The 12,400-nt window shown below is 45.3% G+C and overlaps 1 protein-coding gene across 3 annotated transcripts in view; it reads left to right on the top strand.

The window, feature by feature from the left end:
* Nucleotides 1-12,400, top strand: part of AMBRA1 (autophagy and beclin 1 regulator 1) — a 202,012-nt gene that overhangs the window by 23,848 nt on the left and 165,764 nt on the right. For all 3 annotated transcript variants that reach the window (XM_005302264.4, XM_005302262.4, XM_065595136.1), the window contains exons 3-7: nt 133-191; nt 960-1,143; nt 1,913-2,085; nt 3,015-3,081; nt 6,588-8,050. In XM_005302264.4, coding sequence (XP_005302321.1) covers nt 133-191; nt 960-1,143; nt 1,913-2,085; nt 3,015-3,081; nt 6,588-8,050 — 1,946 coding nt within the window. The remainder of the gene's footprint in view (nt 1-132; nt 192-959; nt 1,144-1,912; nt 2,086-3,014; nt 3,082-6,587; nt 8,051-12,400) is intronic.

The raw sequence follows: 12,400 nt of genomic DNA, 5'->3' as shown, positions 1-12,400 counted from the left end.
TATGTTGTATCTGACCCATCCAGGTTCCTGGGTAGTGGGGAGGGAAGTGAGTTCTTTGTTGTCTGTGTTTGGATAAGAGTTGAGACTGTGATCATATGGCACTCATGTTTCCTGCTCCATTGGCTTTTTCAGAAAGTTGAGCTACCAGACAGCCCACGTTCCACGTTCTTGCTGGCGTTCAGCCCAGATAGGTAACTGACTTCTATTTTGTTACTTGTTTAAACACATTGTTATGCCAGCAAAGGTTGTGAAGACTCGTGCCCCTTGAGAGATCAGGAGCTGGCAGCAGACATGAGACTTCAGGTCTCTGTGCTGCAGAGATGAAGAACATAAGTCATCTATCCAGCTATGCAGCCCATGATACACAGTTAGCACTTAATTTCTGAGTGCCTGTTAGAGTTGCATAGTGTTCAGGGAAGAGGCTCTGACCAGCTGTTCTGGTTGTTAGGAGGAAGGCCTGGGGAGCAAATGGTGTCACGAAAAACTATACAGTGCCAATGAAGTACCAGTGCACTGAGCCAAATCTCAGAGTGCCTGCCTGAAGGAACTGACAGTCTAAAATCAGGACAGAATGATGCAGGATTAATGTCTTGGAAATAGGGATGATGGAGGGAGGTGAGGGCACGGCAGTGAGCGGGATGAATTGGAAAACGAGGGAAGAAAGCTCAGTGTCATTTGACCTGGGCCAGCTGGTGAGAGGGAGGAAGGATTTGGTTGTGTGCTGTATCTCTGAGCTTTAGTCCTTATATATTTGTAGGGTTCTCTCAGCAACAGAGAATTGAGGGGGCCAGATTTCTAAAATGTAGATGTACCTCAGTCTGGGCTGCATCTGCATATTCTTAATACAAATAATAAATAATAATAATACTCTGATGGAGCTGGTTGAGTTAGCGTAACATGTTGTCTTGTCTCTCTTCTCCACCCTCCCCAGCATTAATTCTACCCTTTCCTTTTCCCAGGACCCTCATGGCTTCCACCCACGTGAATCACAATATCTACATCACAGAGGTGAAAACGGGCAAGTGTGTCCATTCTTTGGTTGGACATCGGCGCACACCGTGGTGTGTGACCTTTCACCCTACTATCCCGGGACTCATTGCTTCAGGGTGCCTAGATGGGGAGGTTAGAATCTGGGATTTACATGTAAGTCTCTCCTGAAACACATAAGTGTTTAGTATTTGTAGTGCAGCAATTTTGTTTGCGCTTGAAGCACCCAAACTTTGCCCAGCTGAGAACTGCTCTGGTGCAGCTTTCTGAGAACTGTCCCAAATGTGTAGAACAGAGCAGATTGCAGTCACCCCCCTGTCTTATATGGAGATGAAACTCCTGGAGACCGTAAAGTTCCAACAAACTCTTTAGTTGATTTAAACGCCCAGGCCACATGGCATGTTGGCTGTTGTCTCCTCTCCAGGCCACACATCTGTATTGACGAGTGGTGTGGGCCGTATTTCAGAGCTCCACAGGGCTCTGGGGCTCACTCCATCTTAGTTTGTATAAAAAAATTGCTTTTCTGTTGCTGGTCTTGTGGGGAATAACTTGCACTCTGCCCTAGGAAAAGTGCTATGCCATTACTTTTGTTTTCTCCACTGATGACTTGCCCAGTGGTTGATGCACAGACAAATGATCTGTCTAGCAGAGTGCTCTGGAATGTGGTGTTCTACAGGCTATCTGAGACGCAACTACCTACAGCATGTCTGTGGTCACTGTTGCCAGACGTTCTGTGTTATGGCTGTAGAGTCAGATGGCAGTGTAAAATGAGAGTAGATGATGACTTTTTTTGTTGCAGAAGTAGTACAGCAGTTCCATGTTATATGTGGAGTTTTGGGGCGGGTCTGTGGCATTGACAGAGAAAACTAGTTGCCTAAAATTGTTGTGTGTTAAGTAGCTGATGATTCCCACTTTCCCACTCCAGGGTGGAAGCGAGAGCTGGTTCACAGACAGCAACAATGCCATTGCATCTCTGGCTTTCCATCCTACGGCTCAGCTCCTGCTGATTGCAACAGCCAATGAGATCCATTTCTGGGACTGGAGTCGTCGAGAACCCTTTGCAGTGGTGAAGACAGCCAGTGAGATGGAGCGAGTCCGGTGAGTGCTCATTCCTAGGGGAGTAGAACACTTGTACTTCCAGCATGAGAAATGGCATGGTGTGGAGGAATATGTAGCAGTCTCTCTGGGGCAGAGGACACTCGGAAGGTAACTTCCTCTCCACCCTGACCTTGGTTTCAGCTACTTGGAGCATTGTCTTGCCTTGTTCTCAGTGCTCTTGCTCAGTTCGTGGATCAGTGACTGTGGACAGTAAAACTAAAGGAACAAGATTAGATCAGAAATATGAACAAATATAAGTTAGGCTATTGTGTGCTATGGGATCCTTCCCAACTCTGCCACAGGGTTGGCATTTGTAAGACTGATCTTCAGATTTCATTAGCAGTGCAGGGTTAAGTATGATTGTTCCTAGGATGGGAGAGCCAGATGCTGTGGGAAGATGACTTTCGACCCTTGGAGTCAGTACTGAATCAATACTCCAGCATGATGCTAAATGGTGCTATGCTGCTGGAGGTTCATTCTTTTGAATGACTTAAAAAATATGATCCTGACAAAAATCCATGGTCATTAAAGATCCCCAGGCACTTCCACAAGAGATGGTAACACCTCTCTTTCCTGGCCAAATTCTAGGGTACTTATTTTATGTTGCCATAAATTTCCCTAGCAGTTGCAGTTGGATACAAGAACTCCCTCTCCTAAACTGTTGCGTAGTATTGCTGCATGTTGTTGAACAGCTGCAGTCTTCACCTTGGAGGTAGCTATATTTTAGGGGTGGATGAATAAGTCTTAATACATGACTTTTATGAAGGACTTTGGGATACTTCAGAATGAGAGGTGCTGCTATAGAAATGTAAAACTTCCTACTCGAATAAACCCATGTGTTAAGTCTGTTATCCCTGGAACATCTGGTTTTCTCTGTCAATGTGAAATGCCAACTGATAACTAAGCCTCCGACTTTGTTCTTGTTTCAGGCTGGTACGGTTCGATCCCTTGGGACACTACTTGCTCACAGCGATTGTCAACCCTTCTAACCAACAGGTGATGATAATATCAATCAAGGTGCTCTGTGCTAACCAGAGCCTGTTGCTAGGCAGTCTGATGCTTTGTTTAAAATTGGACGCCTTCCTAAGTTCAAAGTTGTGTGTCTCATCTAAATCGGTCACACCGGAACATGCACAAGGGACATTAACGAATAGGGGCTGGGAGATTAAGTATAGACAGTGACTTCCATCCTGATCCTGCTGCAGGATGAGGGGCTCCAGAGCCATCCCTGCTACATTTGCAAAGGCCTCCTTGGCACTTTTCATGAAATCCTGCTGAAGAATTTTGCTGCAACTTCACTGCCCTTGATTAGGCTGTAGAACTGTTAGCCAGAGCCCCACAGTTGCTGAATCTCCCAGGTGCTGACTTCCTTTTTTGTTGTGGCTCATTTATTGTGGAACTGCAAAGTATGGGGTTTGTCAGGGTCCATACAAGGCTTCCTTATGGCTTAGGAGCTAGATAGCTTCATGCAACCCAAGGATAGTATCTCTGCTTTCCTTTTGGAAGAAGTTTGTGTCCTTATCTGTCTATGGGCTGTAACTGGCTTCCCTTTGTTCACTTATGTGTATAAAATCATAGACATGTAGGTCTGGAAGGGACCTCCAGAGGTCGTTAAGTCCAGCCCCCTACACGGGGGCAGGACCAAGTAAACTTAGACCATCCCTGGCAGGTGTTTGTCCAACCTGTTAAAAATCTCCAAGGATGGGGAGCTTATTCCAGAATTTAACTACCCTTATAGTTAAGTTTTTCCTAAATCTCCTTTGCTGCAGATTAAGCCCATTACTACTTGTTCTACTTTCAGCGGACATGGAGAAAGTTGGTCACCATCCTCGTTATCACAGCCCTTCACATATTTGAAGATTGGAGTCAGGCCTCCCCTCAGTCTTCTTTCCTCAAGTCTAAACATGCCTAAACCTTTCCTCATAGGTCAAGATTTCTAAACCCTTTATCATTTTGTTGTTGTCCTTTGGGTTCTCTCCAATTTGTCCATATCTTTTCTAAAGTGTGTCATCCAGAAGTGGACACAGTACTGCAGCTGAGGCCTAACCAGTACCAACTGAAGCGGGACAATTACCTGCCACTTCTTACATACAACATTCCTGTTAATACAGCCCAGCATTATATAGCTTTTTTTTTTTTTTTTTTCTTCAAATGCGTCACGTTGTTGACTCTCATTCAATTTGTGGTCCACTATAATCCCCAAATCCTTATCAGATACCCAATTATTCCCCATTTTGTAGATGTGCATTTTTTCCCCTCCCTAAATGAACTATTTGCACTTATCTTTATTGAATTTCATCTTCTTGATTTCAGACCAATTCTCCAATTTTTAAAGGTCATTTTGAATTTTAATCCTGTCCTTGCAATCCATTCCAGTTTGGTGTCATCTCCAAATTTTAGAAGTGTACTCTCCACTCTGTTATCCTTGTCACTAATGAAAATACTGAATAGTACCGGACTTGCCCTCCCAATGTGACAGCAAACTATTGATGACTACTCTTTTGAGTACAGTCTTTCAAGCAGTTGTGCTCCCACCTCATAGTAATTTAATCTACACCATGTTCCCTAGTTTGCTTATGAGAATGTCATGTGGGACTGTGTCAAAAGCATTATTAAAATCAAGATGTATCACATCTACTGCTTCTCCCTGTCCACTATGGAAAGCAACCCTGTCAAAGAAGGAAATTTTGGTTTGGCATGATTTTTCTTGAGAAATCCATGCTGGCTTTTCCTTATAATAACACTTTTATCCTCTAAATTGGTGGTTTAATAAATTGTTCCTGTATCTGTCCAGCAATTGGAGAGTTAGGCTAACTGGTCTATAATTCCCCAGGTCCTTTTTGTTTCCCTTTTAAATGATTTTAATGATTCCCTTTTTAATGATAGAACCTTTCTCCAGTCCTCTGGGACATCACCTGTCCTCCATGAGTTCTTGAAGATAATTGCTAATAGTTCTGAGGTTGCTTCAGCAAGTTCCTTAAGTACTCTAGAATGAATTTAATCAGACCCTGCTGACTTGAATACATTCTAACGTACCTAAACATTCTTTAACATGTTGTTTCCCTATTTTGGTTTGCGTTCTTTCCCCCTTGTTGTTAATATTAATTGTGTTAATCTGGTCACCATTAACTTTTTTAGTGCAGACTGAAGCAGAGTAGGTATTAAACACCTCTGCCTTCTTGATGTTATCAGTTATTAGCTCTCCTTCTCCACTAAATACTGGACCTACGCTTTCCTTCATCTTTCTCTTGGGCCTAATTTATTTAAAGAGCTTCATATTGCCTTTTATGTTTCTGCTAAGTGTAACTCATTTTATGCCTTAGCCTTTCTAGTTTTTGTCCCTATATTCTTGTTGTATTATCTTTTCCCCTTAGCAATTCATCCATGTTTCTACTTTCTGTAAGATTCCTTTTTGATTTTCAAGTCATTAAAGAGCTCCTGATAGCACCGTATTGGCCTGTTTCTGTTCTTCCTATCTTTTTCACATCAGGATAGTTTGCAGTAGTGCCTTTAATATTGTCTCCTTGAGAAACTGCTAGCTCTCCTGAATTCTTTTATCCCTTACATTTTCTTCTCAGCACTGAGTTTCTTAAGGTCTGCCTTTTTTTTTTTTTTTTAAAGTTCATTGTCCTTATACTTTTGCTGTCACTTCTTCTTTTCCTTAGAATCATGAAATCTTTGACCCCAAGTTGCCTTCCACCTTCAGATTCACAACCAGTTCCTCCCTACTGGTCAGAATCAAGTCTAAATTGGCTGTTCTCCTGGTTACTTCCTCCACTTTCTGAAACAAGAAGTTGTCCCTGGTACATTCCAAGAACTTACTGGAAATACTGTGTTTTTCCATATTCGTTTTCAAACAGCTCTCTGTGATGTTAAAGTCCCCCATTACTACCAGGTCTTGTATTTTGGATATTTCTGTTATTCTAGAAATACCTTATCCACCTCCTCCTCTTGATTTGGTGGTCTGCAGTAGACCCTTACCATTATGTTACCCTTTATTCCCCCCGCTGTCCCCCTCACTCAGAGACTTTCAAATGATCTGCCTCTCACCTCCTTCTGGACCTCAGAACAAATGTATATATTTGTGATGTATACTGCAACACTTCTTCCTTTTTCCCCCTGCTGGTTCTTCTTGAACAGGCTATACCCCTCTATTCAATATTCCACTCATGAAATTTATCCCGTTAACTGTCCCCAGTTTACTCAATTAAGTCTTAATTTAGCTTATTTACGAATACTTCCAGTTCTTCCTGTTTATTCCCCATACTGCTTGCATTTGTGTATAGACATCTAAGATGTTGAATAGATTCCCCCTACTGATTTCCCTCTTGTTGCTCTTATGATCCTATTGTAATTTTCCATGTCTTCTCCCCCACCCCCAACATATAGTGGTTTTTTTTTTTTTTTTAATGCCTATCTATGGGCTTTTAACACCTGTCCCCTTTAACACTAGTATAGGGTTCTGCTGTGAGGTGACTGAGCTCTGGTGATTTCTTTTGCAGAGTGACGAGGAGGTGGAGATCCCAGTGGATAGCACAGATATACCACATTATCGCCAGCGCTCTATTCTCCAGTCTCAGCCTGTGAGGCGTACGCCCCTCCTCCACAACTTCCTGCACATGCTGTCCTCACGCTCCTCTGGCATCCAGGTGGGAGAGCAAAACACTGTGCAAGATTCTGCCACCCCATCCCCACCACCTCCACCACCCCCACCACCTCCACCACTGCCTCCGGCCAGCGAGAACACCAGAGCAGCGGCCTACACCAGGCTCCGTGAGCGTGTCAGTTACCCCACAACAGAGTGCTGTCAGCACCTGGGGATGTTGTGCCTTTGCAGTCGATGCTCTAGTGCAAGACTTCCTTCTTCTCTCTTCCCGCATCAGGAAAATGCCCCCTCCACTTCCTCTGGGGCCACTGGCACTTCCTTTTCCTCTGTGCAGACAGAGCCATACCAACCCCCAGACCAGGCATCCACAGCGCAGCAGGAACAGGGTCTGCTTAACAGGCCTTCTGCTTTCAGCACTGTTCAGAGCAGCACTGCTGGCAACACCCTACGCAACCTTAGCCTGGGCCCAACTCGCAGATCCCTCAGTGGGCCCTTGTCAGGCCATCCCTCCAGGTACCAGTCTGCAAGAGAGATGGCATCTGGTTTAGGAGGGTCCGACTGGACTAGAACAGTGCTGAACATGGGCTCTCGCTCGGAGTTGGAAGCCATGCCTCCACCTAGAACCAGTGCCTCTTCAGTGAGTTTGCTGTCAGTGCTCAGACAGCAGGAGGGAGGTTCCCAGTCCTCTGTGTACACATCTGCTACAGAAGGGAGGGGCTTCCTGGCACCAGGGGCTGAAGCAGACAGCAGCGGTAGTGCTGGCCCAAGCAATCCAGCCAGCATCCGCAACGAGCTCCAATGCGACTTGAGACGGTTCTTCTTGGAATACGACCGACTTCAAGAGCTAGATCAAGGGATTGGTGGGGAGCCCAGCCAGTCGCAACAGGCTCAAGAAATGCTTAACAACAACATTGAGCCTGATAGGCCAGGTCCCTCCCACCAGCAGACTCCACATAGCAGTGAAAACAATTCCAATTTGTCTCGGGGCCACCTGAACCGCTGTCGCGCCTGTCACAATCTGCTGACCTTTAACAATGACACACTACGCTGGGAAAGAAGCACACCCAGTTATCCATCGGGGCAGGTCCAAAGCACATTTGATGGCGTGCCACCAAGCAGCAGCCAGGCGCAGCCTGCAGAGAGAACCGAGGGCAGAGCTCCTACCTCTAGCAGGCTGCAGCTGGGAAGCTCTTCCAACTCGCAGGAGGAAAGGACCGTGGGAGTGGTCTTTAACCAGGAGACAGGGCACTGGGAGAGAGTTTACAGCCAGTCAGCTTCGAGCAGACCTGGGAATGTATCACAGGAGGCCTTAAGCCAGGAAATGCCTGAGGAAAGTACAGAGGAGGATTCGCTCAGGAGGTAAGACACATTTTTTCCATTGCCTTCCTCTTCAGTCTGTTGTTAAACCCTTCCCATCTAGTCTGAGCTGCCAGGAGCTTCCAGAGTAGACCCTTTCATTTCTTTGGCCCTCTGTGATATCAAAGATGAGCTATCCCCCTCCCCCCCAATCTTCAGTAGGCATTACTGCTGTATCAGAGGTAACTTCTGAAGGTGTGTCTGTAGGGAGGGATGAGGGAAGAGACCCTGCCCATTAAAGGGAAGGAGGGTGGAGTAGGGAGAGAGAGGATATTGAATAGTAATTCTATGGGGCAAATTCTGCTCTCGGGAGGGGTCTGACTGAGACACTATTGGCATGTCTGGGCATGGAGTGTACTGCAATGTCCACTTTACAGCATTCAACCGATATACTATGGTGACTGCAGCATAGGCAATGCCCACCCTGAGGATTGGCACAGAGCAATCATGAGCAACAGCATTGATGGTTTATTTCCTCAGAATAGTGTGTCCTGCGAAGAGTGGCCCAGAGACTGCAACCACTGGGGTAGGAAGGTGAAGGAACTTCATCTTGGAGCTACATCAGGGTGGGCTCTGCAGTGGCCTATCTTATCTTAAAGGGGAAGGACTGCACTTCCAGTCTGGTTTTAATACATGGCCTTTATTAAACCAATGCAGTTCATATTCGTACCATGAGAAACACTTCTTCTTGTGGCATTGAGCAGGTAGGTGACTGAAAAACATTTTCAGAGCCTGAGTCTTTACAGAGAGCCCATTATGCTGAATCTGGCATTCAGAGCTCAGCCTGAGAGTATATCTATGCTCTGGATAAGAGAGTCATCTTAATCACCCCCAAATTTAGTATGTGCAGTACTAGAAAGTGAGTTTCTTACAGACTTCAGATGTGGCAAGTGGAGCAGAGCAGCTCAATTGAATCTGCACTTCAAACGCTGTCTGGGCTGGCTCATATTGTTGGTCCAGCCACTCTGATATATTACATAGGAGTTGCCATATTGGGTCAGACTGATGGTCTGTCTAGTTTGGCATCTTGTCTGTCAATGGCTTGTACCGGCCACTTCAGAGGAAGTTTGTCTAATCCTTTCTGCGACAATGGCTATTGCCTGATGCCTTTAGAGGAAGGTGAAATCTCCTACTTTGATACATGTAACCAGCTGAGCAGTGTTGTTCATAGGGGTGTTTGATGGAAGGAAATTCTTCTTTTCCTTCTCTCAGGTAATCAGCAGGTAATCCGCTTATTCTCAGAAGCAGGAGCTTTGATTATCTCAATTATTTATTTGTATAGCAGGTGGTAGTGGTGATGAAATTATTCTGCTCTTTCTAAATTCCTGCTCCAGTTTTTCACTGTCTGTATGAGTGACTCCCACAAGATGACTGCATGATGGTGATGATTACTTCCTTTCTTGGTCTTAAATTTACTGGGCAATGATTTTAAGTAAATACCCTCTGGTCTCGTATTCTAGGAAAGAGGAGAAAAAAGGGGGGATTGATTAGTTTTTGTTACAACATTATAACTGACACTCAAGTGTGTTTTACTCCTCTCCTTTCTTGGCAAAATAATTCCCCTCTCTTAATTTCTACACTGTACAACTATCTATCTTAGTTTCTGTTCTCTGGGCCAATTCAGTGTTGTCTCAGTAGAAGTAACAAGGTGAAATTAAAAAAAAAAAAAAAGCGCTCAGAACTCTCTGGCTAGGAGACGACATAGGCTGTTATATAGTCCAAGGGGAGGGGTTTTGAGCCACCTAAAGTGTCACTTAAAACTGCACTGGAGCGTACACCGCAGAGAGCAATCCTGCTCTGGTTCCCAGGGGGTGGATTAGTTGTGACCTCAAAAGTCTTTTTTTTTTTTTTTTTTTCATCTCTGATTCCTGTGCTTCAATATGGGCCGTTTTAGCTGTCCCAGATGGTTGTTACTGCTGCGCTGTGGCTGTAGCAGCTGTGCACAGTCAGTCACGCAGTCAATCATTCACCTGTGCAAACAGATGCTTCTTGCCAAGGTAAATGAATTTGGAGCAAGCAGTCTAATGCTTGGGCTTGCTTTGGAATTCGTTCCATGGGATTCCTATGGCAAGGAGCCCTGGCAGAGCTCTTGTTTGAAGACACTGCTAAGAAGCCATACTAGGTACTGTGCTTTCTTGTAAGTCCCTGTCTCCTGCATCTGCCATAAGACTCTTTCTCCTTCAGGACTTTTCTTGTGGGTTCATTCACACCTATCAGGAAGTGAACGTGAACCATAAAACAATGGGGCCAGAGTGCTCGATTGGCTGAACCGTGAGTAAAAATCAGCATTAAATGCTACATGCAGTTAGGCTGGAACAAGCTCATTTGGCTGTTCTTAAGTCAGGGAAGTGTCATAAAATCTCGTTACCAAAAAAAAGGGTAACCCCAGAGTGGGGTGGGCATCCTACAAACACCCCCCGCCCCCATTCACTATTCTAAAATTTACAAATATATTCCTGTTCAGAACAATGGCAAGCCAGCTAATGCTCACCCACTGATTTACCCTTCCCTGGCATAGGATGGACCCCCACCCAACCTCCCTACCTCCATGCTCTCAGGTCTGGTGAGCACCAGAGCCCAAGAACAGGGAGCACTAATGCAGGTTCTTCATAACTGAATTCTAAGCCCCGTTTCATTAAAGTATCAAGGTGCAAATTAGGGCTAGAAGAAATCCCTGTGCTAGCTAGCTAGTTGGTGTCTCATAATCTTGTTCACTTCCTTGTTTCCCCAGCAGCTGTCACTGTTGGGCAGTAGAGTTCTATATGCAGTTTGTCTGGAAACCTAGGATAAAGCAGGACCAGAAGGTGGTGTGTGTTTCATTCACCATCTGTGGGTGGGATTGATTTCCTTGACCTGGCTTGTCTGGCACAGAAGTAACTTGCTAGGGAAGTCGTTGCTGCAGAGGGTCAAAGAAGTTAATGAGTAATTAATGAAGACTGACCCTTTCTGGGTTGTGTTGCTGCCTTTATGCCAGGTGGGGAGTGAAGCGTTCTGCTTTTTCTGATGGTGCTGGACTAATTAATTTGGGCTAATAATGAGGACATTAATAAGCATCTAATGAGGTTTTCCCTGACTGACAGCTCTGGCATCATTTGTTAACAGGGACATGTCACTGAGCACTCTATTTAGCAGAGTGTATTGGCTCTCTCACTTGGCTTGGTATGATGACAGGACAGGCAGCCTGACTGCTGCATTTAGCTTTCACTTTCCAAGCGAGTTGATGGGGCCTTCTGTCAGGGTTCAGATCTGCACTTTTAGCTGCTGTGTGATGAGCCCAATGGTAAAAGAATTTGGGAGGGGAAAAAAATTCTGGAGGGGGGATTAGAGAGAGAGAGAGTCATTGACTGTCCTAAACAGTAGTGGGTGAAATTTGGGCTTCAGTTTCTCAACTATTCTCCAGGTCAGTGCATCTTATAGATGATATATTTGTCATATGTACTTCCACTAGGTATTTTCTCTACCTGTCTTGGATATCAAGATGGTGGGAGTCTTAGAAGTATCTGAATGCTGACATGTGAACTTTGTTACTGCATGAAGTGATAAAGGAGGCTGTTGGCAAAATCTGAATGAAGGGGAAAATAATTGAGACACAGATGCGTTCTATTTTAACTTCCTGATAACCCTCAAGATTAGCCTGTTTTGTCTATAGTTCTAGTGACCTGAAAAGTCAGATAAAATTCTGTTCAAGCCATCCCTATCAGACTGGCCAATTACGGATTGTTACCTAGGAACTGCAATAGTTGATTGGCATCTAGCCCAATAGCCTGTCCCTGAGAGCTGCCAGTACCAATTTTTTCAGAGAAGAGTGCATGAAATCCCTGGAGTGGACTATTATGGAAGTTTCTTCCTAACCCCCATCAGTAGGGCCCTACCAAATTCAAGGCCATGAAAAACGTGTCACGGACCATGAAATCTGGTCTCCCCCCATGAAATCTGGTCTTTTGTATGCTTTTACCCTATACTGTACAGATTTCACGGGGGAAACCAGCGTTTCTGAAATTGGGGGTCCTGACCCAAAAGGGAGTTGCAGGGGGGGATCAGACGGTTATTTTAGGGGGATTGTGATATTGCCAACCTTACCTCTGCGCTGCTTTCAGAGACGGGCAGCTGGAGAGTGGCAGCTGTTGGCCGGGCACCCAGCACTGAGGGCAGCGCCCCGCCAGCAGCAATGCAGAAGTAAGGGTGGCAATACCATACCATGCCATCCTTACTTCTGTGATGCTGTCTTTAGAGCTAGGTAGCCAGAGTGGCGGCCGCTGACTGAGGGCCCAGCTCTGCAGGAAGCAGCACAGAAGTAAGGGCGGCAATACCATACCATGCCATCCGTACTTCTGTGATGCTGCTGGCGGTGGC

Source organism: Chrysemys picta, chromosome 4 (genome assembly GCF_011386835.1).
Source record: "Chrysemys picta bellii isolate R12L10 chromosome 4, ASM1138683v2, whole genome shotgun sequence".
In the NCBI taxonomy this organism is placed as follows: Eukaryota; Metazoa; Chordata; order Testudines; family Emydidae; genus Chrysemys; species Chrysemys picta.
The sequence above is the reverse complement of the archived record's forward strand: the minus strand, read 5'-3'. Positions and strand labels throughout refer to the sequence as shown.